Source organism: Mercenaria mercenaria, chromosome 5 (assembly GCF_021730395.1).
Source record: "Mercenaria mercenaria strain notata chromosome 5, MADL_Memer_1, whole genome shotgun sequence".
NCBI classification, from domain to species: Eukaryota; Metazoa; Mollusca; class Bivalvia; order Venerida; family Veneridae; genus Mercenaria; species Mercenaria mercenaria.
Genome location: NC_069365.1, coordinates 48,423,533 through 48,450,792, shown reverse-complemented (window position 1 = coordinate 48,450,792; position 27,260 = coordinate 48,423,533). Strand labels below are relative to the sequence as shown.

The following is a 27,260-nucleotide window of genomic DNA, read 5'->3' as shown; positions in this document are numbered from 1 at the left end:
TTAGGAACATAGCTATATTTAGACTATATCGTTCATGGAATTCACAAATGTCTTAAATGAGTTGTTAACAAACTTTACATAAATTAATTCGTAAATATTCCTGTGATATACTAATATGTTATTTTCAATTGATCTCAAAATTATTATAATGGAACCAGGGAGCAATATTGTACTTTTGTGTTTGTCATACGTGAGTAAGCATTACCGCATTAACTGAAAAGATGAATGATATGAAATAATTGCACCCCTACACGTACTCCCGCACAGGTTGTTGATATACGGTTTATATAAATACATGTAGAATCATTATTCTCATATGTCCTAATGAAATTTATGTCATGACTTCGAACACCTCTAACCACCGTTATCGAAATAAATAAGCGCATTTAATAGATTGTTTCGCACATTTATTTGATAACCTCGATGGAACAATCATAGACTTTAAGAATACTATTGTGCTTCCTTTCTCAATAACCTCATACACTGTTATTTAAAGAACCTCGTGAATTAAAGAGTTCTGTTATATTTCATAAAGTATTCAATTTACATCGGCTATAAACGACTTCTTAAACTTTCTGTCAGCTTTGCTAACTGAAAGTTTTCTGTTTGTCCCACAGGTAAGGGCGAACTGTGTATGGACTTTTGGTCAAATCCGCTCTAATCGAGATTTGAACCTGCGACCCCCGTATCAGGGTTCCGCAATCCACTGATGAACATCTGGCCTCTCGGTTGCTTCCGTTAGAATAGTATGCAGTGCAGTACAAAATATTCACTTTGTAGAAGCCAAACATTTTATCTTATGGAAAAGTACATAGTCCCATAGACAGTCTTAATTAAATATTAAAACGACAAATGTCAGATAACTGTCTGCCTTACTTAACATAATTACAAATGCACAGAATACAATTGTGACGTAAACCAAAAATATTAAAGTTTAAGGGGCGTGGTGTGGGGAGGGGGGGGGTGTATTGGCTCTTATCTAATCAATTAATCATGTATATCACTTGATTTGAGATAAATTGTTCTATACACTGTTAATTCACATCACGTCTCTAAATTCGTACTTTCAAAGATTTCTACTTTTAGATAATGTCTGAAATGTACATTATTCATGCGGCCGTTTCCGAAAACCAAGTTTGAATATCAGTTACTATAAATCTGTTTATCAGAACAGACAACAATAAAATTAAGTTACGTTTTAGACACGCAATACATTATCATGTTTCTATACACGTTATTTTATTTATTATGTTCTGTGAATTGTCAAGCGAATTAATAAAAGGGAAATTAGTGGTGATGCAATATGGTCTAAAATTGTGAATAGGATGTTTATATTGCTATAAAATGATATGTGTAAAGCAAATCATATTACAAATATTATTAAACACTCAGATTTGTGAAGTAATTGTTTCACCATTCATGCATCGTAAACGGTTTTGGATGTCAGCAGTGCTGCAAACATATGGTGATACACAGAAAAAAACATTTTAAACGAAATCTATCAACAAGAAATTAACACAAACGTGAATAATATTTTCGCAAATGTCTATAGCTCTATAAAACAAACAAAATAATATTACATACAACCACAATTATTCTGTGTACTGCTGTTCACCAACTATCTTATGTAGAAGATAAATGTGCTATTGTCAGTTTTTTGACTATATTTGTTTAGTGTATACGTTGTGTAAAATCCAATTTATCAGGATATGAACATGTACGCCTTTAGTCAACTGTATACGGATTTTACCAAAATACAGAAATACTAGTTTGACGTAATATTTTTGGAGAGCATATTTTGGTTCAACCTACCTTATAATTATTCTAATGGCATTAGCAGGACGCAGTATTGTGCAATAATGATCGACGTTTGCTTCTATCGTGAGTAAGCAATGCAGCATTAATTGAAAAGTTGAGCTATATAAAAGAGCTGTAAACCTACACGTTAATCCGAGGAGGGGATCTTGTTTGTTAGCGGCTCATATTATTTGTGCTTATTCTAAAACAAATTAAATGTAGAGTATTGGTAAGTTAAGTATGCTTTACTCAACAATTGTATAATTGTTTTAAATCCTAAATGGAATACCAGTTTGTTACAAACAATAAGAGATCGGTAGTCGGTTTTCTTTACTTCTATATCTAAAATAAGAACATACCACTTTTTTATTTTTGCAGTCATTGCTTTACAATCAATGAGTTTCATTTAATAGTCAGATACATATGCGTTACGTATTTATCGTATGGTCATTTTCCTAACGAAACTGACTATCTTCCAGGAGGAAAGAGAACAAAAATATCGTTTTTAATATTTTAACCCTCTGTGGGATGAGTAACTTGTGTTCATTGATCTTTTAGCATTATGTTTGCATTAACGTATTCATTTCACATTTTCAGTTGTCTTTATAAAGTGATGCAGTTACAAATGTACACATGTTCGGAAAATGTCTCCATTAACAGACTTAATCACAGATTTATTACATCCACTAACGATATTAAAGCTTTTAATAAAAGATAATTTTTGTGAAATGATATTGTGACCGTCTTTTTTAACATTATTATGTCCTACATTTGAGAAGGTAACACTATTCCTGGCGAAAGAGATAATGGAATTTTATATTGATTCACGCTATACAGTGTGATATGATATTTACTTTTTCTCTATTATCACACAATCAAGTCGGAAACCTAAAAGCATGTTGCATTAAATGCTAAAGTTCCTGACTAATTTATACGGTCATATCCAGTTTATAGTTTTAGAACATCAGTTGCACTTTAGATATCAATTACTGTATTAATTAGAACTACTTTATTTGACAGAAATTTCTGAATGAGAAGGAACAGTTAATAGCAATATATCAAACTTGGGGCTAGAAGTACATGTTAAAGACAAAATATTTTTATTGACTCTTTATTGTTTTGACTATTGACATGAAGTTTTGTATCAGAGGGTCTTCCGTCGCCGGGTGGTTATGGTTGCTGATTTCGCATTTCTTGCGCGCATCAACTTCGAAACCTGGCCTTGGGTGTAATTTTTAAAGGTAACATCTGCCTTATGGAAGGCAAATGGTTCTACCCACGCACAAGTTCATGAAGTAATGCCCGTTAGGACACATGTGGTCCCCATACCACCATCAAAAATAGCGAAGTCTCCATACGAGTCATAATTATTATGTCGATGCAACGTTCGGACAATCAAAAAGGAGAATTAGTATCTGCTATATATAAAATTGAATCATGTTGAGTTTCTGTCATATATTAATCCTTAAATGAATGGAGAAATATACAGATTTTTATCAGCTTTTATGTAAAACTACTGCAGCAACAATCTTTTATGCAAATGCAATTTGTTTGATGCCATTTACTGCGCGAGGGACATCTTTTTTTCCAGAACCGGTGAAAACAACTGAATACCTGAAAACTCTATATATAGATATCATCATTGGAATTATTTACAATTTCTAGTTACTAAACAACAGTCAGGAATAACGGAAACCAAAGATAATAAAATATTATATTTAAGACGCCGCGGAAAGCTGTAAACAAGATCGATATCAAAAATACTTATGCTCTAAAGTATTATGAAACTTTCATCCCCCTGTGTGGAAGTTTACTGTCGCACGCAATTGTTTTAACTTATTTCAAACTGGGGAAAGGGTATTTTCTCTTATTAAAATAGTATGCTTCAGAAAAATTTAAACGTTTTCGTTTTCATTATCATGCTCAGAGACGATTGAAATGAAACATATTTGATGGAGAATATTCTTGTAGGCACAAGAACGATATCTATAAAGCGTATTTATGCTCAACGTTCGAAAAAGTGCCGAATATCACATTATTTCTCTTAAAGTTTCACACAAGAAACACTGAACATGGGTTATATTTTATTGCAATGTCACAGCATTCATTTCTATATGACTTTATCGGATAACTGTCAACTAGCATATTCTGCTATACTGTAGAAAAACATTGATCGTATCTATATTTATATTTTATTAATCATATTGATTCCTCATTAACTATATGCAATATGCTGTTTTAACATTATTTGTTTATTACGTTAAACGAATTTGAGTGATTTGACATTCGTCATAATTATAGAATGCCTTTGGTGTATGAATCCATAATGGTAAATGCACAAGTTGCATGAGAACATAGAACTACATCATTGATCGGGCGTGATCGCCTGTTATCCAGAATTTAGTTTAGTGACATTTATGGATTATTGCCCGAAAATATTCTCCCAGGATGTCCTGTTTGTCGCGTAATTCATAATATGTTCAAACTTCTTTTTATAAAAAGTAACATGTACAATGTGTTTCCTCATATAATGGAAATCTGGACGTCCAAAACAGAGATTATAGTATATTCTCTACATTTGAGAAAATAGAAAAGCAGCTTGAGTCATTATGGCTCATGACACTATTGAAGGATCCTGTGATCCACAGAATCACTTTTCTTAGTCTAAGGTCATCCAACAAAGTGTGTTATAAATAAAAATAAATTATTTCCAGTTCTCAATGCCGATTTTAAGCAGCAACTTTTGTAGACAAAGTATATTAAGTTTAGCAATTTAATCACTTATTCAAACGATGACTTGATTAAGTCTTGTATTTCGTATTGTGACCGCTTTAACACTTAGCCTTACGTTTAGTGAAAAAAAAATCAAACAAAACCAATTCACAGAAGGAAAGAGTTGTTTCACGTGAAAATCGAACAGCATGTAAAGCATGTATATTATTCTACGAAACAAGCGTCAGTATACTGTATAAACATTGAATTCCGGAAAAGGACTGCCTAAAGGGGCCACACTTCTGGACAGTTAAACGCCTTTAAAAACTCACCATTTTCAAAGAACTGTTACATATGTTCGTTTTGATGCATTTGCAATAGCGTACGAGTGTTGACATTTCCCATATCTATGTGGAACACAGTTTTTAGCAATTGTTTATTTTTTATTTCTTTACAAATGGCATTCATTTTCAAAGGGGGACAACTTTTTCAGAATAGTTTAAGTATCCGTCGTTCGGGACAGTACGACAGAACACGTAATTGTCAGGTAAAATATTGGTAAAAATGTTGTTCGTTTATCAAATATTTCTGTGTTTTGATGATGTACTCCTAAACCTTAATCGCCCAGAGCTCAGACTATTTATCTATGATTATGAATTATATGCGTGTTGGGAATTCGGAGATAGTTTTCTTTTTCCCAGACCGTTGAAAACAGCACGATCAGATAGATCAATAACTTTGTGTTGAATCTGAAACACTTTAATGACGAGAAATGATGTGTTATGCATACTTTACGTCATTACATACGTGTTCCTGAGAACTTGAGAAAAGCTAAGCAGCTTCTGATTTCGTATGTGACATATAAATCAGTGACGACTTGTACCATTGCAAGATGGTTGAAGACTGTTCTCGATCTATTGGACATTAATACTGATATTTATAAGGCTCATTCTTACAGGTCAGCCAGTGTTTCTAAAGCTCATGGAAGGTGTAGATCTACTTTAAAAACAATTTTAGGTACAGCAGACTGGAAAAATTATAAAAAAAACCTTTACAAGTTTGATTATAGATCAACTGGAACTGAAAAAAACTTGTCTATTGCTGATACAGTTTTCCTCAGTATTAAAATGAGTAGCTCACTAGTTGAACAGTTTTGGACAGTTGGTTGTCCTCTATAGACTCTAGTATTTTGCTGAACTGTTTGGTTTTTTGTTTGCAAGTGCCTCGTCTTCCTTTGCGGGATGTCATATTATTAAGTCTATAAAAAACATTATTTTTCTTTTGTTGACAAACTTTAAAGATGCTGTCTAAACATGTCAAAGCCGAAGGCTTTATGAAAATAATGCCCCTCATCCGAGCATTTTGTGATGGGTGAGGGACATTATTTTGGAATATAGCCGGAGGCTGACTATACATAGACCCTCACCTTGTTTTGTTTAATATTAGCCGTTTTTACATTTTGAGATATTACTGTGCTTTTAAGATTCCCCCCCCCCCCCCCCCCCCCCCCACACACTTTTGCTTTACGTTTCTGTCAACAATGTGAAACTTTGAATAATGAGATCAGCTGGGATTTACTTCCTGTTCACGGTGCATGACGACGGACGTTTTTATTTAAAGCGCGCTTCACTACGTTAGTGCAGATACTGTCATGCTATCTATACATGCGAAAACCGAAGGCTCTATGAAAATAATGTCTGTAGAAATACATCTCCAGTTACACAATAAACATTCGTATCAACTATGTGACACTATCTCGAAACAAATAAAGGAAAAAGTTAGTTGTAATCTCGAAATTCAATGACGTATTATTCATTTTGAAGATCCCATGTGACTTCTTCTTTTTCATTATAATTGAAACTGCAACCCTCTCAGGACAGATAATTTGTTTCATTTAAAAGTAGACCATCCTTATTAAGTATTATACTTAAAAGGCCTTTATTAATAAACAGGATGATTTAGCATTATTATGTTTCCGTTAGAGAAGAATGTGGGACAGTACACAAAATTCCCTTTGGAACATGTTTTACAAAGAACATTCCCAGTCCAGACTGAAACCGACCAGTCTTAAGGAAATGTATAAATGGTCCAGTAGGATTAGGAAGATACTAGAGCGATACATTTTAGATTAGACTTTATCTATTTCAAATAATTACAAATGTACAGTATTATATATATTTACAGCAGCTGGAAGACGATATATAGATAAGTTTAAACTTCGTTTGATAAATCATCCTTTACTTAAAGGAAAAGATTTTCACTATATGTTACCTCAGATCAGCAGTGTTGTGGCCAATTATATTCGTTTGATATCCTCTATTTACATACTGCATGACAAAATCTGAAATTTTGTAACAATATCTCTATTCTGTAACAAAGAAATTTAGGACAACCTTATCGAAATGTTTTCGTTCAAGTTTAAAAATTGGAACATATGTGTGAAAACTATTATTTCGGGGACAACTTATGCAGGGATTGCATTAAGTTCTAGTACATGTACTAAAATATTAAGTTATGACGTCACTACTGAATCAGTTTCTAGCACGTTCACTCGTGAAGTTTAGGCAGGGCTATATGTGATTTTGGGCCAGCCTTTCGCTAAATATGATTTTTAATCACTTAGCAAGCGATTGTATCTATAGATCAATGAAATCTACTACAAATGTAGAGTTAGTAATTAAATTCTTACTGAAAGGGTAGTAGAAGAACATGTATGCTTTTCAAAATTCTTAGGATGATATTTCAACAATTATCAATAGTAGAAAACTATTTCATTGATAAAATGATGATACTCTGAGAAAAAATCTTGCTGTATTTATACAAAGTCATACTGGCGAGAGCATAAATGAGCCGTGCCATGAGAAAACCAACATAGTGGGTTTGCGACCAGCATGGAACCAGACCAGCCTGCGCATCCGCGCAGTCTGGTCAGGATCCATGCTGTTCGCTAACAATTTCTCCAATTCCAATAGGCTTTCGCGCAGGCTGGTCTGGATCCATGCTGGTCGCAAACCCACTATGTTGGTTTTCTCATGGCACGGCTCAAATATTGTTTGATTTCCCAAAGCTGTCTAAAACGTAAACACAGAATGAGCTGGAATTCGTAAGAAGTTTCTAGGCGCTTTCTAAGACATTTCAGTTCCGTGAACTTTGCAGAAAGAAATGTTCCATTGGGATTAAGGTTGACAATTTAGAGAACAAAAGTTGTTCAAAAACATCTGTCATTAGCAGAAAGTAACGGATACACTAGGACAGTTATAGACAGATATTTTTAAAGTTTTTGTCGACAGATTGTTTGTGAAACAGGGCGAGGGTATTATTAAAACACAATATGGAGAAACATAAGAAATTGAATTAGAAAGGAGCATGACAAATATATAGAGAAATTGTGAAAGAAATGCTTTTTTGCCTTCGAAGGTGGGGGCTTTAGGGGTATGTAATAGCAGGGCAGAGAATGATGCTAAGAAAATATATAAGTTAAATTAAGGGAGTTAATAGGTGCAAATAAGTAAAAACTTATGAAATAGGGGTATTTGTGACTATGGCTATCGGGAGGGGTACTGAGAAATAAAACACGTAAAAATAAAACATGAAGCAGAATGTTAAGAATAGAGTTGTACTGTGACGTGGGTAGGTAGAGGTGATAGTTATTTTATTGGGGATACGATGAAACGAGTAACATAAAAAAGTAATAAGTGAATAAAACACTTTTGAAAGAGCCTTGGTTGAATGGGCCCTGGGAGAGTAATGCATGAGGTTTAACAGTGCGAGTTAAGGCAAACTAGAAAAAAGCGAAGTTATATAAGAAAGTAATATCGGGTAGAATTGCAACAAAACAGTTAAAGGGTTCCATGCGGAAAATATCCATACTTACGTCAACTTCTTGGGATCCAGAACAAGTTAAGACCCACATGGAAAAAACTACACATATCAATAAAAAGGAACAACCGTTTATTCAAGAAAAGCACAGCGCTTGTTTCCGTTAAGGTTTTCAAATAATCATAAGTTATGTAGAGACTAAGGTTTATGATCGCTTTTGAGATAACACAATACTCTTCTTTAAAAGCATGACGTCTACCATAGGACCATAGGAATATTTCTACCGTCAAGAAGGATTATTTTTAATCTGTCGTTTTAACCGATATATTTCCTATGTCACTTTCTTTGACTTATCCAGTCCCTGTCTAATTTCTTTTTGTATGGTATGTGTCATGTTTTAGTTACTTTTGTTACAACAAAAGAGTCTCGTTTTTTTATGGAATACTGCGACTTTAAACAGCAGATGATTTTCCCTCAGATTCACATTGTTACGTACCTATAAGAGATTATCTGAAATGAACCAATATTACGGCCTTTAGAAAACGCCAAGTTTTTTGGTGCATTGGTTTTGCAAAGTACGTCCTGTAAAACATTATTATGCTCAACATTTGAGAATTCTCATCTCATGACAACAGAGATAATGGATGTTAAGTAGAATTCACTACACAAAATGCACTTTTTATCCAATTTCACGCCACCAGTGGGAAAAGCAGAAAGCATGTTATATCTAAAGTCACAGCACATATATTATTTATGCAGTCCTATTAGCTAACCAAGTTTACAAAATAAATGCACTGTCGAATAATACAGCTATCGAAAGAAATTTCTTATTTAAGTCGTGCGATATGTTTCCACAGACACTTGGGGCCTCCTCTGACAACTGTTAGCCAGTATTTTTAGCATAATAACACGTACTAAACGTAGGTGATGATCATTAAACGGGAATCCGAATGTCAGTTTTCAGGACCGGTGTCATTTGACAAAATGGTTACAGAATCGTTGATTGATACCAGGGATTCATAAGAAGGTGCTAATTTAAAGGCTGAATCGACTATGGCTTTCTAGTGTCAACTTTACAGATGCCAATATTTACTTTTAAAGAGATTTATGCCATAAGTGCATTTTTAAAACATGCTGAAGTTGTAAGAAAACCCGTTTTATGATCGTTACCTACGCTCAGTTCGTGTTATGATGTTAGAAAATACTGGCTGTGTATTTTTCCGACATTTTTACGACGCTGTAGACGGATCGTCAGGCGAGGTAACTAAAGTCACGGACTGGGACTAGAGAAAACTCTGCTTGCACCTTTGTTACACTCCGTCTTTCTTAGCATAAAGGATCTCAGCTCTCTATTTATCAATGATTTATAAACATATCCCAGATCTATTACGACGTGTTCAGCAAATTCAAATCTGCCCCTTTTCTTTCAACAATAAGATTGTTTGCGGGTCAGTCAATGACATTTTATAAATAACAATAAATTTCAGTTATTCAAGCCTACAGATGCATGGGGAATATGCCCTGTCCGCACAATCTCATCAATCAGAGGTTCGTGAAAATCCCGAGACGAACATCCGGGGAACCATAGTAGACCTCTAGTATGCGGGAATGTGTCCGCAGAGCACGGACAATTAACATGCAGTTAACGCTTTGACTCAGCACTGCATTAACTGAATACGACAGTTATTTTTGTACAAGTTATTTGTAATTGTATCTGTACCTTTAAGTGTATACTTCTTTCTTTTCTTTCATAGCTGCTCTTACGTTAGTCTCAGTGTCATAATATCTTCTGGTCCTTTTATAATATGGAGTCCATTTAGTTTTTACGCCAGTGTTAGCGGGAACGAGGCGAGTTGCACTTTTTATTACTTGTCATGAACAAACGCAATTAAACTGAGTCTTTTGTTATTTTGCTTGCTTGCACTCACTTTAACTTACTGTTAAAGAAGCCACCATGACAATAGGTTGTTGGTACCTTATTTGTTTTAATAGGTTTTCTTTATGTTAGCTACAGCTTTTAGTTTATCAAATAATGTTCTGTCGGATGGTTTTCCATAGTTTTGTTATTGCCTGAAATATAACAAGACATTTAATATAAGGCACAAACGTGGATAGGTCTTGAGTATTATAATCGGAAACGCCCGTGATGCACGAGGATCTAAAGCAACACAACAAGCTTATTCAGCCATTTATTCAGAAATTATATGATTGACTGTTATTGGTTATTTCAAAGATTATTAACTAAAAATATAATATTCTGTATCGGAGTACTGCTTGTTTCCTGACTGATAAGTGACGGAATTACAGTAAGAAAAATGACTGCTACAATAATGAACAGGTTTCCCTTATCCACACATTTTGTATGATCTTTGTGAGCAAAACAGGTTCCACTGTAAGATAGTCATAACTACACCCTTGATTCCGCGGTTGTGTAGCGCAATGTAGTCAACGAAGGCCGTTTGATTACAGCTGTTTTGACAGTTGGATGGGTAACTATGTAAAACCGAAGGTAGGAAAGCGGGACTAGACGTAAGACAGACTCAGCTGTTTTGCTGAATACCAAAACCAAAGAAACATTTGTTGCGAATGGAGTGGGGTTTATATGAGCAATTCTTCTATGTTGTACATACTTAATGTCATTGATGTACCGACAAAAATGGATTATTTTATAAGTAAGTCACTGCATACAATATCAAATATTAAAGTGGGGTGTTATTTGCTTAATATATTCGTGCAGTAAACACCACAACATAAAAGACCCAGTAATATACGGTCCGAAATAAACGTTACATAGTCGCTGAATCTAGTTATAAAATAGCCCACCGGTGTTTTACGACATGGTGGAGTGCAGTATGTGTAATTAGTTTTATTTAATTAGTCATTCTAAAGAGGAGAAAGAAACGATGTCTTTAAATTTAACTTTATTTCTTTTTTTTCCAGATAATTACATCTTTGTAGCAAATGTTCTTTATCAAAGAGACTGATATTGAAAGGTCAACAGAGATATATTAAGTGCAAACACAGCGTCTTATATTTTTATTAATTGTAAATGTTCTTTATATATTCAGATAAGTTTGTTCATTTCAACAGCTGGCTCTATATTCTTGCGAAGTTTACATTTGGTATTTCTATTTTGGCGAACACCATGATAACAAGTTTGGCGTCTTCCTCGGGAATAGAGATCATCAATTCCGGGATCTTGAAATATTTCTCTATTGAGAGATGTTATCATTTAAACCTAAGGGAAAGAGTGTTATTAGAAATCCAATTCATTTAAGTTCAGAGACATGTTATGTTTAGACTTAAAACCAGAAGTCATGTTGACAACTTAAATATCAAATACTGTTACTGCTTTTTTCGTAGAACAATCATGATTAAAACACAATTGAAAAACAAAAAATTACTGATTAATTCAACTTGTTCTTAGAAATTCCTCCTGTGTTTGGCAATATAATATAAAATATTCATCATTTTACAGGTCTCTGAAGGTAATGGTAGCTATTATTCTTAATCATTTCCATTTCATTAATAAAAATCAGTTTTTCCCTATGAAAATTTTAGCAGGAACTGTTTGTGGTTTTGTTTCTTTTTGTTTTTGTTAGTTTATTTACATGTTGCGTTTTCGTGTAGTGTGCATCACATTGCGAGAGAGTTAAAATTGAATATTGCGAATAGTATATCCAATACTGTGTAAAACATAAATTAATAGCTCTTAGACTATTAGTATGTTACAAAATCGTTTCTAAAGAAAATATCAAAATTATCGAGACATTTAGAATTGATTAACGCTTGCTCTGCTGAAAGATAACCATGTGAATGAATTAATTTTGCTGATGACTTAAAATTACGTTAAATAAGGTTACATGTTCGAGTTGTAGAGAGTAAACAGTTCTATCAAGAAAGATTTGCTTCAGCTTACAAGACCATACTTAAGATTTTACATAAAAAAATGATTTAAACAGATGAGATCACATTCACTCCTAATTTTGGTTCATTATTACAGAATCGCGAAGTATCCTTTATTAAACTAATTTTTCTTGTTTCGTTTTTAGTAAGCGCTGCATGTTGATTTTGAGAGTTATTGGCACATGTACACTTCATAGTGTAAGAATAAACTGATCTGTGGAAAAATTTAACAGCAACCTTTAGTCTGTTGCAAATAACGTAAATTTTACTGATCGTACTCGTATAAATTTAGGTGTAATTTCTACTAGACGGTCTTTGTATCTAGCAGATGTGTATTTTATTAGAATTGTTTTCTTTGACATAGCGACAATTTGAAGTCTACTTTTCCGAAAATATTATCAATAGATGTTATAATAATCATTAGTATGATTTTACTTACTATTGTTCATGTTATTTGAAAAGTTTACAGATAGTCTGACAACAATTGTAAACAGCAGAAATAAGTGTCTTGTTTCGTCTTGTTTCGCAAACAATAACACATTTAAGACTGGGTGTATTCATACAAAGTCATAGAGACAAAGACATTGATAAAGTCTGATTTCCACAATTTCTTGATTTCTTGAAACCACAAGACAGGCTGTTCACAGGGGAATTAAACGTACTGAATAATTCAAAGTAGCTGAAGTCTTGTAATCACATAACCTCTAATTAACGTTACAACTTACAGAATATCTGAAAATACATTTATTTGAGTTTATTTTCTCATACAATTCAATTACCTTGCCAAAGAAACAGTTTTTTTTTCACCAGTCAAATTTCTTGCAGAATGTTCTCATCACGACCAGCGGAATAAACGAAACTGATTTGCTTCCTCTCCGTAGGATCATACTAAACCTCTTGTCTTACCATTTACCCTGCTTAATTTCTAAAATGATCTGGTCCATCATTCAATTTGGGCAATACTATTTATAATTCGAACGGGTGTTCACTGAAAATTTACTGACTAAATAGTGAACAGTGCAGACCATGTGCAGGCTGATCTTGGTCTGCACTGTTCGCAAAGGCAGAATCACTTGCCGCCAGCAGGCTAAAGGTTAAATTCAATTCAGAAAGTGATCGATTTGAATAAGAGAAATAACAGTTTGCATACCTCTTAAAAATAAAGAGCCACATGATAGCTGTTACAGTAACTAGAAAGAATATGCAGCAAATTATGTTATTGCCTTCTGGTGCCAATATTATTACCAAATGTCTTTGCGTGAACTAAATGACCTGCAAGGACTTGCTAATAATAATAAAACTTAGTGGAAGTGTCTGTGCCTTTTACGGCCGCCACTTGCTTATCGTAGAAAAAGAAAATATGTGAAATGTTATATTACTATTAGCACCAGCCCGAATATTTGAAAGTTGCAAAAATATCCCATTTCAGAGTTGTGATTACTTTTTTTCATATGTACATGTTGCAACATATCTCTGAAGGTTTCTGATCTAATTGGCAAAGTGCCAAAGAGGGTCTTGGTTGTGATTTTTTTTTATTTATATGACAGTTTAAAGGATTATATCAAAATACTCATAAACAAGTATTTGTTTGGCAAGTTACCCTTAAAATATTGTACAATTGAAAAATAAGGATACATACAGGATTCATCGATGAATCTTATTTGTTGTATCTATTCTGCATAATATTAAGCATTTTCAACTGAAAGCATTAAATTTTGACTTCAGAGCAAAGTTTCACCAACAGTCATTTAACATGCGTTAGTTATAATATTATCTCACCCACTGCCATCTTTACAGTACTATTTAACATCGTATTCTGACTGATATGCACGAAAGGAAACAGTCAAATGAATTCATCAACATCTTCCGATTCTACGCGATCATATTTTGTCTAATCTTATATTGAGCCTTACATTGTTGGCATACGACTTCCACTTAGGAAGTTATGCAACTAGAGAATGACCCTTAATGTTAATATTAAATATTACTGTTACACATTTCAGGAAAAATATCTTCAATGTTATTACAGCTGCTAAGAAACACTTGTTTTATTGCGTTATTTTTGCCAAGATGGCTCAAGAAAATATAATTATGTCCAATATTGGGAACGCACAATAGTTCTGGTGACAGAGGTTATGGTTTAGATTGATTCACACTGCACACAGCGGCATTACATATTAACAGAAGAAGACCAAAAGTAACGGAAAATCCGTAATGACACTCGGCAATCTCCGTGTTAGTACGTATCATTGTGTACTATTTCGGTATCCTTCGGCTATAACCGTTAATGGCTTTTCCATTACAACCGGAAAATGCCGAAACCGAATACGGGGAATACGCATTCGCAAACTCCAACCAGTGTTACTTCCCCTTGTCGGTACAGTAGACACTTCCACCACGTATAAATTGGGCTGAATTTCAGCCGAGTTATATTTTTCTTTATTTTAATTTTGTTGTACAAAGTTTTTTTTATCTCAATAGTTAAATATTATACATTTTGTTTATAAAACGAGCTGAAAACTAAAAAATAATGCAGTAATACTAAAATTACTTCATTTTCTGGTGTTTTGACGCGCACCTAAAAATGTAAACAATGAAATTACTTGACGGTATTTTGAGTACAGTAAGAACATTTGACGAGTGGCATATAGGATATGTCAAATACGTTCATTATTTTCTTAAAGGTTGTTACATAAATGTCAGTTTGACTGTAGATTAAGGCAAGCATTTGATTTACCCGGCGTTGCCAAGCGCGCCGCCATTTTAGGATCACATGGTTGTACCATCGTCACGTGATTTGCTTGAAGGCAAGGATGATTGTTTGACAATATTCCTGCGCGGAGGTTGACGCATTCGAACTAAAAATATCGATAATCGCTAGACGCCCACTACCAGTGTTCCTTTAATGTAAGCTCTTTAGTCTCACTGCTTTCATAAAACTATCATATTTCCTGGTTAGTAGAATATCTGAACTCTTGTAGTATTAGGTAATTTTTCAGGTGAAACAGAATAGAACTGCCTCAAAGGTTTGCAAATTTAGAAATATTTCATCTAAAATATTAAGATCCTCTGTACTCTGCTACGGCGATGTTTAAAGAATTTTAGAATTTGTAAAACGAAATGTCTGACTCAGAAATATATGATAATGTTAAATCTTTATGTAAAAAGGCATTACAGATATGTCGAATTCTGCTGAGTTCCTACTTTACCCTGTTAAACGCTTTTCATATTATTTGGTGATTTTCTCAAACTTTCCAAGCAATTTGATACTGAAATATTCAGGAAAAGCCTCAGACGTCAGAATCGGAAATGTTAAGTGCACATTTGCTCGGGGACATTGCGCTTCATCATACAGCGTACTCAGCTTTTATCTAGAATTTAGTTTAGTGACAGTTATGGATTATTGTCCCGAACTATTCTCCCTGGATGTCCTTTTTCTCATGTAAGTGATAAACTACCAAATCTTAAGTGACTCATAAAGTGTGTTTCCTTTTCATAAATTGTAGTTCTGATCTGTAGAGTAGCGATGTTTCATTCGTAGAAATTCTAAAAAGCTAGAAAATACGTCAAACGTAAGTTTAATTATATTTATCACATGCTTGACGTCGTGGGAGTGAAATAAGTACCCTACTTAATTTTCGTATCTCCAGATTTGACGTTGACATCGTTTTAAGTATTGAAGATATTGGTCGAATTGACTATAATAGGCGAAGAAAAAAGAAATTTCGATGTTTTTCAGGTTAGAAAGCTGGCATGATGGAGATGAAAGGAAGCTTTATACATTGAACTCGTTGAATAAAAATTATGCTTTATTCAACTTAAATATGAAAAGACACATATGTCATATCCTCTATATAATTATAGACTTTTAAATGGAAACACTTCTTTCTCTGTTAGTTGAAAATTACCATTTCTATATCATGCTAAAACGTTGATATGTGGTTACGTTCTGTAACTAAAATATTGTGGTATGTTAACGTCAATTTTAACAAAAACTGACCCTAATAGTGTTTCATTACCATCGTGTTGCCAACGGGGCTACACTAAACGTGTCTATAAATATGCCGCGCCATGAGAAAATCAACATAATGGCTTTGTGACCAGCATGGCTCCAGACCAGCTGCGCATCCGCGCAGTCTGAGTCAGGATCCTGCTGTTCGCTACGGTTTCTCTAATGCAGTAGGCTTTAAAGCGAACACATGGATCCTGACAGGCTGCGCGGATGCGCAGGCTGGTCTGGATCCCTGTTGTCGCAAAGCCATATGTTGATTTTTCATGCACGGTCTCAAATATGTTTGTTGTTATTTCTTTTTCATGCATTTTCCATTATTTATTTTGTATTTAATTTTGTCGTTTGAAGCGCCATGAATATGTATAGGATATCGACCGAGTACGAGGTCTTTTTCTGTAGGAAAGACCTCGTACTTGTATTTATGTAGGTGTAGGAAATGGTAATAGTGTACATGTAAGGCCGGGAATGTATGTTACCCTATGAAATATTACCTTGATTTTGATCTTGATTGATTACGGTGAAACATTATAAACATTTACTCACCGCGCCTGAAAGGTTTATGCAGGATAATAATCGCCTGCCTACCAGAAACAGTACTTCGATATCAGTAGACAACATGAAACATCGGTAAAGTAAAAAATACTTTCATTTTTGCAGAGAAACACCAAATGACATTGTCAAAACTGTTGTAAAACCTTTTACTAAAAGCGTCAATGAAGAAACTTGATATAATTTGACAAAGGTCACACAAATCCGTCCTTCCGGAGCCATATCTAGGAAGTGGTTTGGAATATTTAAATAAAACTTCGTATACATGTTTTTTAGTTAATTAATTACCACTATTACCGTCAAGTTTCAGTCAGACTGCCCAAGTAACACCAGAATTATGGCCATTAGTAGGTTCTAGTGTTAACTATAAAGGGGGCAATAAATATGGCAATTTATGCTTCATAACCTGTGACATATTTTTAGAAACTTCAGAGTAATTGCCCTTTTACTGTTTAAAAATTCACATATTTGTACATAATAAACTAAACAATCGGTAGAATTTCATTAAACTTCTTTCAATTTTTCAATAAACATTTATTATCAACAGGTGTTGTTGTGTACCCACACCCAGTCATCCTAACTCCCTGGTCACACCTCTTCCCCCTCCCCATCCCCCATTAAAAAAAAATCTAAATTTTTAACCTTAGACGTTCCATGAATATTTATCAACATGCAAAGTTGTACCCTCTCCCCACCTTGCTCCTCCACCCAGGCACCCCCACCATACCGATCATGCACCCAACCCCAACACTTGTTTTTCTTTCTTTTTTCACACCAGTATTTGTTATCAACATGTGAAGTTTTGTACCCCCACCCGGCATCTTCCCCCTCTCCCTCCATCTAAAAAAATAAAACAAATTTAAACTTTCCATGAATCGTTATCAACATATGAAATTATTCTAAAAGCTTAGCCAGGATCAATTTAGCATACATTTATTATGTACACTTAAAACATTCGTTCTCTGTTAAATTGATCCTGACTAAAGAAATTATATGCTTCTTAGTAACATCCTTAACTATTTGCTGAATATATTTCTTTGCCATTCCTCACCACAAACCCATTTTGCGGGGGATACCAGTTTGCTCGCTAAAATCTGTGTTGCTTAATATTCAATTATTCAAATTTATTCAACTGAAAATAATGTTTTGATAAAATCACCATAAAAAGCATGTTATTGAAACATACTCATGTGTTTGATAGATGCTATTTCATCATTTTTTCACGTGCTCAGGCCTGGGTCAGAACAACTAGACCTCTGCACGAGAATTCTATTGTTCAAGGTCTTTCAGAAAAATATAGACCTCTGTCTAACAAAAGAAGAGGTATGTAATTACGTGTTTAACTAAAGCTATCTGCACACATACATACATTGGTGATTAATTTCCAGGATATTCAACATGGTGTTTTTTTTATCAACTGCCATGAAGGCCAGCAAAAGATTTCTGTTCACCTTAAATGTAATAAACATGCAAGGCTACAGTACATCCTGTTGAAGTGAACCAAGTTGTAAATGTGTTATAAATATGTATTCACACATTTCTGCACCTATAACAATCGAATCATTATTTGATTATTTTGTCAATAAATACACAAAGCGCTGATCAATGTATTTCGTCGTCAATTTCAAACAGGTATTTTCTACTGTGACAGTCGGTGTTTTGTTCTATTGTATATTCTGACGGTGTTTGCATAATATGGGTACCACTGATACATATTAGCACATTTATAATGAGTAGTCGTTCTTGAGAAGAAGTTGATTAAAGATATTTTCTTTTTAAACTCTACTTTAAAATTTGAACAAACTTGGGAGAGAACCTTATAATGATGCCAAGCGGTTCATGAGAAGAAGTCATTTTCCCTCTGGTCTGGTGCCAGTGGATTCGTTCCGGTGTAACAGCCCAGTTTTTCCCCCAGTCAGCTCTTTTCCCGGGGAAAAATCTCTCTTCATATTAGTTTTCTGATAGGGGAGTTTTCGCTTCAAGTACTGGTTTCTTTCGGTATTGTTATTAGTTGTCTGTTTATTTTCCATTTAAATTTCAGATGAAATAGGTATTGTTTTTCATTTGAATAAACCTAATATATGTTTCTTTTTTTTGTAACTTTAACAAATGTTTTTTTTTTGTTTTTTTTTTTGTTTTTTTTTTTTTTTTTGTCAAATCAAATTTCTTAACTTCTGTTTGATTGCTATCACTATTTAATATCTGTCAGGTGCGGGGGAGGAAATGACCGTTCTGGTCTTTCCCCCCAGGCATGAACTTGACCTTTTTTCTGACCTGTTAAGTGAATGAAGAAATTGACTGGTCAGTCCCCCCCCCCAGCCAGTACTTGACCTGTCAGGTGGGGAGAAGAAATTAAATGATCAGTTCTCCCCCATCCCCACCTCCACCCACTAGCATATACTTGACCTGTCAGGTTGGGGAAGATATTGACTTGTCAGTTCTTTCCCCGCCTAGCCATAATTGCTCTGTTAGGTGGAGGAAGAAATTGACTGGTCAGTTCTGCCCCCCCCCCCTCCTAGCATATACTTGACCTGTCAGGTTGTGGAAGGAATTGACGAGTCAGTTCTTCCCCCCCCCCCCACCCCAGCATATACTTGACCTGACAGGTGGGGAAAGAAATTGACCGGTCAGTTCTTTCCCCCTAGCCAGTACTTGCTCTGTTAGATGGGGGAAGAAATTGACTTGTCAGTTCTTTCGCCCTTAGCCTGTCAGGTGGGGGAACAAACCCTAGCCAGTACTTGACCTATCAGGTGGGGGAAGAAACTGGCCGGTCAGTCCTCCCCCCCCCCCCCCCCCCCTCCTCTTAACAAGTACTTGATCTGTCAGGTGGGGAAGAAGTTGTTAAGTCAGTTCTTTCCCCCCTAACCAGTACTTTACCTATCAGGTGGGGGAAGAAATTGACTAGTCAGTTCTTTCCCCCTAGCACACACTTCACTTCACTATCAGATGTGGGAAGAAATTGACCAGTCAGTTCTTTCCCCCGTAGCCAGTACTTTACCTGTCAGGTGGGGGAGGAAATTGACCAGTCAGTTCTTTCCCCCCTAGCCAGTACTTGACATATTAGGTGGGGGAAGAAATTTGCCGGTTAATTCTTTCCCCCTAACCAGTACTTGACCTGTCAGTTGGGAGAAGAAATTGACCGGTCAGTTCTTTCCCCCAGCCAGTACTTGACCTGTCGGTTTGGGAAATGAAGTTGACCAGTCAGTTCTCCACCCCCCCCCCCCCCCCTCCCAGCCAGTACTTGCTCTGTTAGGTTGGGGAAGAAATTGACCGGTCAGTTCTTTCCCCCAGCCAGTTCTTGACCTGTCGGTTTGGGAAATGAAGTTGACCAGTCAGTTCTTTACCCCCCGCCCCCACCCCCAGCCAGTACTGCCTCTATTAGGTGGGGGGGGGGAATTGACTGGTCAGTTCTTTCCCCCCTAGCCAGTACTTGCTCTGTTAGTAGAGGGGCGGGGAGAGAAATTGACCGGTCAGTTCTTTTCCCTCTGGCCAGTACTAGACCTATCAGGTGGGGGAAGAAATTGGCCGGTCAGTTCTTTCCCCCTAACCGGTACTAGACCTGTCAGGTGGGGGAAGAAATTGACCAGTCAGTTCTTTCCCCCAGCCAGTACTTGACCTGTCAGGTGGGGAAATGAAGTTGACCAGTCAGTTCTTTCCCGCCTAGCCAGTACTTGCTCTGTTAGATGGGGAAAGAAATTGACTGGTCAGTTCTTTCCCCCCTAGCCTGTACTTGACCTGTCAGTTGGGGAACTAACCCTAGCCAGTCCTTGACCTATCAGGAGGGGGAAGAAATTGACCAGTCAGTTCTTTCCCCCCAGCCAGTACTTAACCTGTCGGGTGGGGAAATGAAATTGACGAGTCAGTTCTTTCCCTAAAGCCAGTACTTGCTCTGTAAGGTTGGGGAAAAATTGACCGGTCAGTTCTTTCCCTCCCCCAAGCCAGTACTTGCTCTGTTAGTAGGGGGAAGACATTGACCGGTCAGTTCTTCCCCCCCCCCCCTAGCCAGTACTTGACCTGTCAGGTGGGGGAAGAAATTGACCAGTCAGTTCTTTCCCCCCTAGCCAGTACTTGACCTATTAGGTGGGGGAGAAAATTTGCCTGTCAATTCTTTCCCCCTAACCAGTACTTGGCCTGTCAGGTGGGGGAAGAAATTGACCGGTCAGTTCTTTCCCCCAGCCAGTACTTGACCTGTCGGGTTGGAAATGAAGTTGACCAATCAGTTCTTCCCCCCCCCCCCGCCATCCCAGCAAGTACTTGCTCTGTTAGGTGGGGGAAGAAATTGACCGGTCAGTTCTTTCCCCCAGCCAGTTCTTGACCTGTCGGTTTGGGAAATGAAGTTGACCAGTCAGTTTCCCCGCCTAGCCATTACTTGCTCTGTTAGCTTGGGGGAAAAATTGAACAGTCAATTCCCCCCCCCCCCCAGCATATACTTGACCTGTCAGGGTGGGGGGAGGGGAGGGGGTGGAGAAAATTGACCGGTCAGTTCTTTCCCCCCAGCCAGTACTTAACCTGTCGGGTGGGGAAATGAAATTGACGAGTCAGTTCTTCCCCTCATAGCCAGTACTTGCTCTGTTAGTTGGGGGAAGAAATTAACCGGTCTGTTCTTTCCCCCCCTAGCCAGTACTTACCAATTAATTTACACACAATAATTCACTATCAGGTGAGGGATTGACCAGTAAGTTCTTTTCTCCGTAGCACATATTTCTCATTTTATATGAAATTTAAATCATGAAAACCGACTATCAGAAATAAAAAGCAGGTAAGTTAAGAATAACCAAGAATACCCAGTTCCAATTCACTAACGGGAAATAATTGACTAGTCAGAAAAATTGACGAGGGGGAAAGGAATTGACTAGTTAGTATCCCCCATAAGAATGATCAAGAGTATCCAGTTGCAGTCGGGAGGAAAATTGACTAGGGGGTGGAGGGGGGGGGGGGGGGGGGGGGGGCGAAAAAACTGACCAGTCAATTTCTTCCCCGAGGAAAAAACTGACCGTTACACCATGGTATCGGCGAAGGAAATGTTGATACATAATATTTTCGTATATACTGTATAATAATAAATTTAATTTTCTTGTTTTATTTTTCCAGGCAGATACAAGGAACTGTGTTTGTTTTACATACATTTATTATTATGGGTTTTATTATATAATGGCTCGTTTGAGTAGCTTGATAATCGTGACAGAATTGTTTTTAGAACGGATTGCTGAATACTGCCGCGTTAAAGCCGTTGTTACACATTGCATCAACCTGCAGGGTACTGCTTGTACATAATTATACAAGAAGTTTGCCAAATAAATGGAAAGGTTTTCGTATATGCTGCCGAGTGACAAATCTCATTCTTGATTTTGTCTTTTGTTTCTTTATATAAGAATAAGTGTTATAAAGACATGTACTTTGGTTATAAAAATAAAACAAAAGAAACCTATTGCTTCGGAATTTATAGAATACTATTGAAGTGTATAACATACATTCTTACATTATCAGGGCATACTACAAACATAAATATCACAAAGTATAAAAATGGCTTAATGAAAAATTAATTTGCTTTGCTATTGGCAGATGAAGCTATTCGAAGGAAAGCATAAGGTCAAGGCACGCCGCTTCTTTTCCTGTATAAGTTACGTTACCACGGATGTGATAATCTCCCGCAGGGATCACGCTTGCATCTATTTCAAATTCAGTCTTTGGCAGCAGATAGGCGTTCTGTAAGAAAGCAAAATCATATAAACAGCAGCTAATATGTAAACTTGCCTAGTGTGACTAGAATGTATGCAGATTAACGTGCATTCACAGCTTACATAATTAAACATCAAATCTAGCGTGAGTTCTATTTATTACCGCTTTGTATACGACTTTTTTACTTACACAATTTAAAAACATCAAATTTAGCGCGAGTTCTACATATTACCGCTTTTGTATCTGACTTCATCATTTTTGATATAATATCTCAGTCTATACATTACAATGGTGTACTTGCGGTTCTGGCTCGGAATCGGGTGTATTCTATTTGTATATTGCAGTAACATTATGTTATGTAAAACTCACCTTTTTCAAAGGACAGGTGCAATCAATTCCTATTCTGACTATAGGGTCCGGGCACTGTACTTGTTCCAAAAGTTCACAAAGGTCGGGATAATGGCAGGAACCAAAGTTGTCGATACAAGGAACCTTCACAAATTTTCCTAGAATCTTCTTTTCGATCAGCAAATCACCCTGAAATATAATAAATGAAATCGTAGATAAGCAAGATTTATTTATTTATTTGGGTTTTACGGCGCACCAACACAGTATAGGTTATATGGCGCCAAACAGGACTACAAATTTTGGTTCCATATCTCATTTACATCGAAATAAAAACATGAGGTATGGAAATTAAAATTTGCATACCTGCTGGAATCACAGAGTTACTGCAAAACCAAGTGTTAAGACCCTATTAGTCGCCTCTTACGAACATGCAAGGGTAAAGCAGTGGTTCCAATTCTTTTCATACACAGATCGTCCCAGAACCACATGGGGCTAGATAAGCAAGAGTCAGCTAAGCAAGAGTCAGATGAGCAAGAGTCAGATAAGCAAGAGTCAGATTGTGATGATAAGACCAATCAGATAAAACAAGACCGTAAATATGAAGATTCAGTGAAACATTACAAGATACTGCAACCCAAAAAGAGTTATTAGATTTAATGATAGAATTAAACTGTTCACAACTCTTTGTTTGTTTTGTTGGGTCTAACATCACACCGATACAAGTTTAGGTCATGTGGGGGCTTTTCAGCATAGAAGGTAGAGGAAGACCCCAGATGCCCCACTGTTCAAAACTATCCTCAAGTCAAACAAGATTAAAAAGGATTAATATGTTTTTGAGGGTTTTTGATCATGAATATATACAGTCAGATCAAGTAGCTGGACTGGTTATTTAGAGGCAGAGTATCGCATATTATATATGTTTTGATGAAGAAAGTTAAAAAAAAAAAATCAGCTTAAGATGTACCATGTACACGCTTGAAACATATATGAAAATACATTATAATAAGTACTAAATTTATGCAACAAAGCAAGAGTTATGTATATAAAATGTACATCCTTACCGGCAATGGACTACCGACGTCGCTGTTAATCGTGAAGTTAGCCATTACGTTCAAAGGTCCAGGGAAGGCAAGTGGGTCTGGAGTGACAGTGACTTGATTGATGTTGATCATTGCGTTTGCTCCTCCACAGTCTTGGAAGGAGAATGACTTGAGCTTGACGGGCTGTTTATTAGCTTTGTGCTGAAAATACCAAAGTTCACATACATATTATAACAAAATATATGACACTCTGTGACATTTTTTACAAGCCTGTATAAGTTGGCAAAGTGACCGTTTGTCCATTTCGTGTAGCTAATTGATACGGGTTCTTGTATGTTTCAGAAGTATGATATTGCTGTGATTGTGCTTTCATGTAGGATGAGGAGGAGAATAAACTCGATAATTACATGTGATTCCAAAATTTTATACTAAAACAAAATTAGATGAAATCTCTTAACAAAAAATGAATGTCGCAAATAGCAACTTACATTCTTATATGTACTACTGACTTTTAAATACAATTTGTGTTTGTCGAATAAAATGGTCAAACTCGATCGATCGAACTCAAGATTAATTTAATAAGGTTATAATTTATATATGGCAGGCACTCTAGCTTAAAAATGTAAATTCTAAATTAGAAGTTTTAATGTAGTTCTACATATTTGATTAACAGAAGTAATGGTGTAGCGTTATTTATCCGGAAAACGTAGAATAAAGCGTGGACTGAAAATCACTTTTTTATTAATGGCAACCCGTGAGTAAAGTTTTTTTTTAAAACGGCAACGTTATTATAAAGACAAAATATGATATTGAAACGACTGACAAAAAAAATCCGGGATGATTCCTTAACCACGGGCAAATAGCTCAAACACAAGCACGCGGACCTATATATTTTATTTCATCATAATATAGACCATATGTTTATTTACGACTTTGAGAAGTTTCATTGAGATCAACATTGTAGAAAAATTATATTAACGAAAGTGTTACCAAAATTGTCATTTTCCCATAAACGCTCGTTATGAAAACTTGTGCGAGATCCAATTTTTTGGCCTAGCAAAAAATCAAGCACACAACCCTATTTTTTTATTTGCCGATTTTCTATAGTAAGTATATTGTGAAGTTCAAAACAATCAAACGTTAGATAGTATATGTTTTACTGTTTTGTGTAGTTTTTAGACAGATCAGTCTTATTGCTATGCTTTATATCACTGACAAATGCTTTTCACTTTATTTTGTCTATACAATCCCGGGCATCTGAAATGTCCCGTATTTTAATAGGATCATGACGGCGGTTCATATCAGAAGCATATTGTATTCTAACTGCTCGGAGGCCGAAGAACTGAGTTATTTTATCAAATTTAGCCATTATTCAAAAGCTAGGCCTATGATTGTCATTGACAAATTGCCTGAAACTATTCGCTAACTAAATAATCGTCTCCCATGCTTTTATGTACGTTGTTCATGTATATGATGATAGCAAATGAAGCGGTGTGTAAATCAGGGTTCTTGGTATTAAACAACGTTTTCCCCATTTATATGACAAAGGGCTAGTATTTTATTTACAGTGGTTACATGGACGAGTACAAAGCAGTAGCAATCCATATTCAAACGAGGTGAATGTCGAGTCCAAATCTGGGTTATTACTGCCGTGTACGGGTCAAATGAATTCAATATTGTAATTAACACTATTAAAATACCTCTTTATTACACGCCACAATAAAAATATATTCACACATTTTCAATTCAAGATTGCAAACTTGATCAAGTACTTGAAGTCCATACTTTTCTCTCATCAATTAGATTTGCGCGTTATCACGTGTTACATTAAACGCTTAAAAATCGAAAACTTAATTTGCGTCAAACTTTGAACCAAAACTATGATCACCTGATAGAAAATGCTCTTACTAAGAAATTCAGTGCTCTTTAGAAATAAGAAATGTATCATTTTACTGCTGTCTATATATATAATATGCAACTTCGCTGTCTATATGCAAGAGAAGTAATTCCGAATGACTTTTTATTAAAGAATCGGAAGAGTTGTCACGTGCATATGCCAAAAAATATGGATATTTCGACACTAGGCCAATACGAAAAATACAGCGTATTTTAGACTGTATATTTCGGATCTTGCTATGAATACTTCAGACCCTTAATACAACTAAAAACATTAAGAATAGTACTAGTTTCTATTGTATCATCACGTGATAGATTAAATAAAAAGGGCGAACAGCTGAAAAGTCACGGCGAGTATCTGTTTGCGTACAGTCTCCCAATAATTGAACTCAGTTTTGTTATACAATGTCTAATCTGATCACCTGGCATCTTGACGTCCATTCCGCAGTTCATGCTTAAGTTGGTGCTATATGGTCTACTAAGGTTTCGTATTTAACTGTTTCAATGAAACGGAGTCTGCTATTATGGTGCTTGGTTGCATTGTAACATCCAGAAGAAATTGAATTTTTTTATTTAATTGACTGTTCTGTTTACACCTTAATTTTGCTTGCTCCTCCCACACCAGCGCGTTCCAAGACTTTGAAAACCATGTACAATTCGTATCGGATCGAAACATGCTTTTATAACTAAGCTGCAATAATCATTAAAGTACAAAAATAGCTAAGAAATGCGAGGGAAAAGCTTAAAATATATACTTACTCCTTCTGTAAGAAAATCAATCAGATCTTCTTTCGTTTGTATGAAATTTTCCACTTTATCCAACTCCTTCATCTCAAACTCCAAAACGTTTGGCATGGCAGCCGCATAGGCAATCACCATGGCAACAGTAAACAATAGAACGCGCATCTTTTCTTTTGGATTTAAATCAATGAGACATAAAAAAAGAGTGAATCAATATAAAACTGAGATGCAGAGAATGGTGTTTTTACTTAAATATGGGACTTAATATGCTATGCTATTGGATAGGATGCCTTTATCATAAATTCGTAAGATAACTTACTGATAACTGACATAGATCTCCAGTCAAAGTTCAGACTTTGTCTTAAGATAGTTGATAAAATTTAACTACGTCTGTACTTGCAACCTGCTGTAAAATAATCAGGTTACTAGTAATATAAATATCAAATTCATATTCAATTTAATAAATTTTATAAATCTTTATAGGCCATGTTATCAATTAATGATGATATTAATGCACGAAAAGTTGAATAGTCACGGCCAATATATGTTTGGAGTTTGAGATTAAGGAGATAGTCAGATAATACAACAAGACGTACAAGGGGCGATTTTAATGTGAATAATAATATCATCACAGGGAATATGAAGACAGCATAGACCCTGAAAACAATTATAGTTTCAATATGGCCTTCAGTTTAATGTTGTCTATGATCATCACTTTTAAACTGCTATATCGACGTTGTTTACAAGAAAACAGGAAATAA

General features: G+C 35.7%; 1 protein-coding gene across 1 annotated transcript; it reads right to left on the bottom strand.

Annotated features, from left to right (window-relative positions):
- Positions 1-22,221: 22,221 nt before the first annotated feature.
- LOC123557113 (ganglioside GM2 activator-like) lies at positions 22,222-26,775 on the bottom strand. Its single transcript, XM_045348377.2, has 4 exons — positions 26,518-26,775; positions 23,884-24,063; positions 22,844-23,011; positions 22,222-22,501 (listed from the first exon to the last, which is right to left on the bottom strand). The coding sequence occupies exons 1-4, from the start codon at positions 26,662-26,664 to the stop codon at positions 22,364-22,366; spliced, it is 633 nt and encodes a 210-aa protein (XP_045204312.2). The 5' UTR covers positions 26,665-26,775; the 3' UTR covers positions 22,222-22,363.
- Positions 26,776-27,260: the final 485 nt, after the last annotated feature.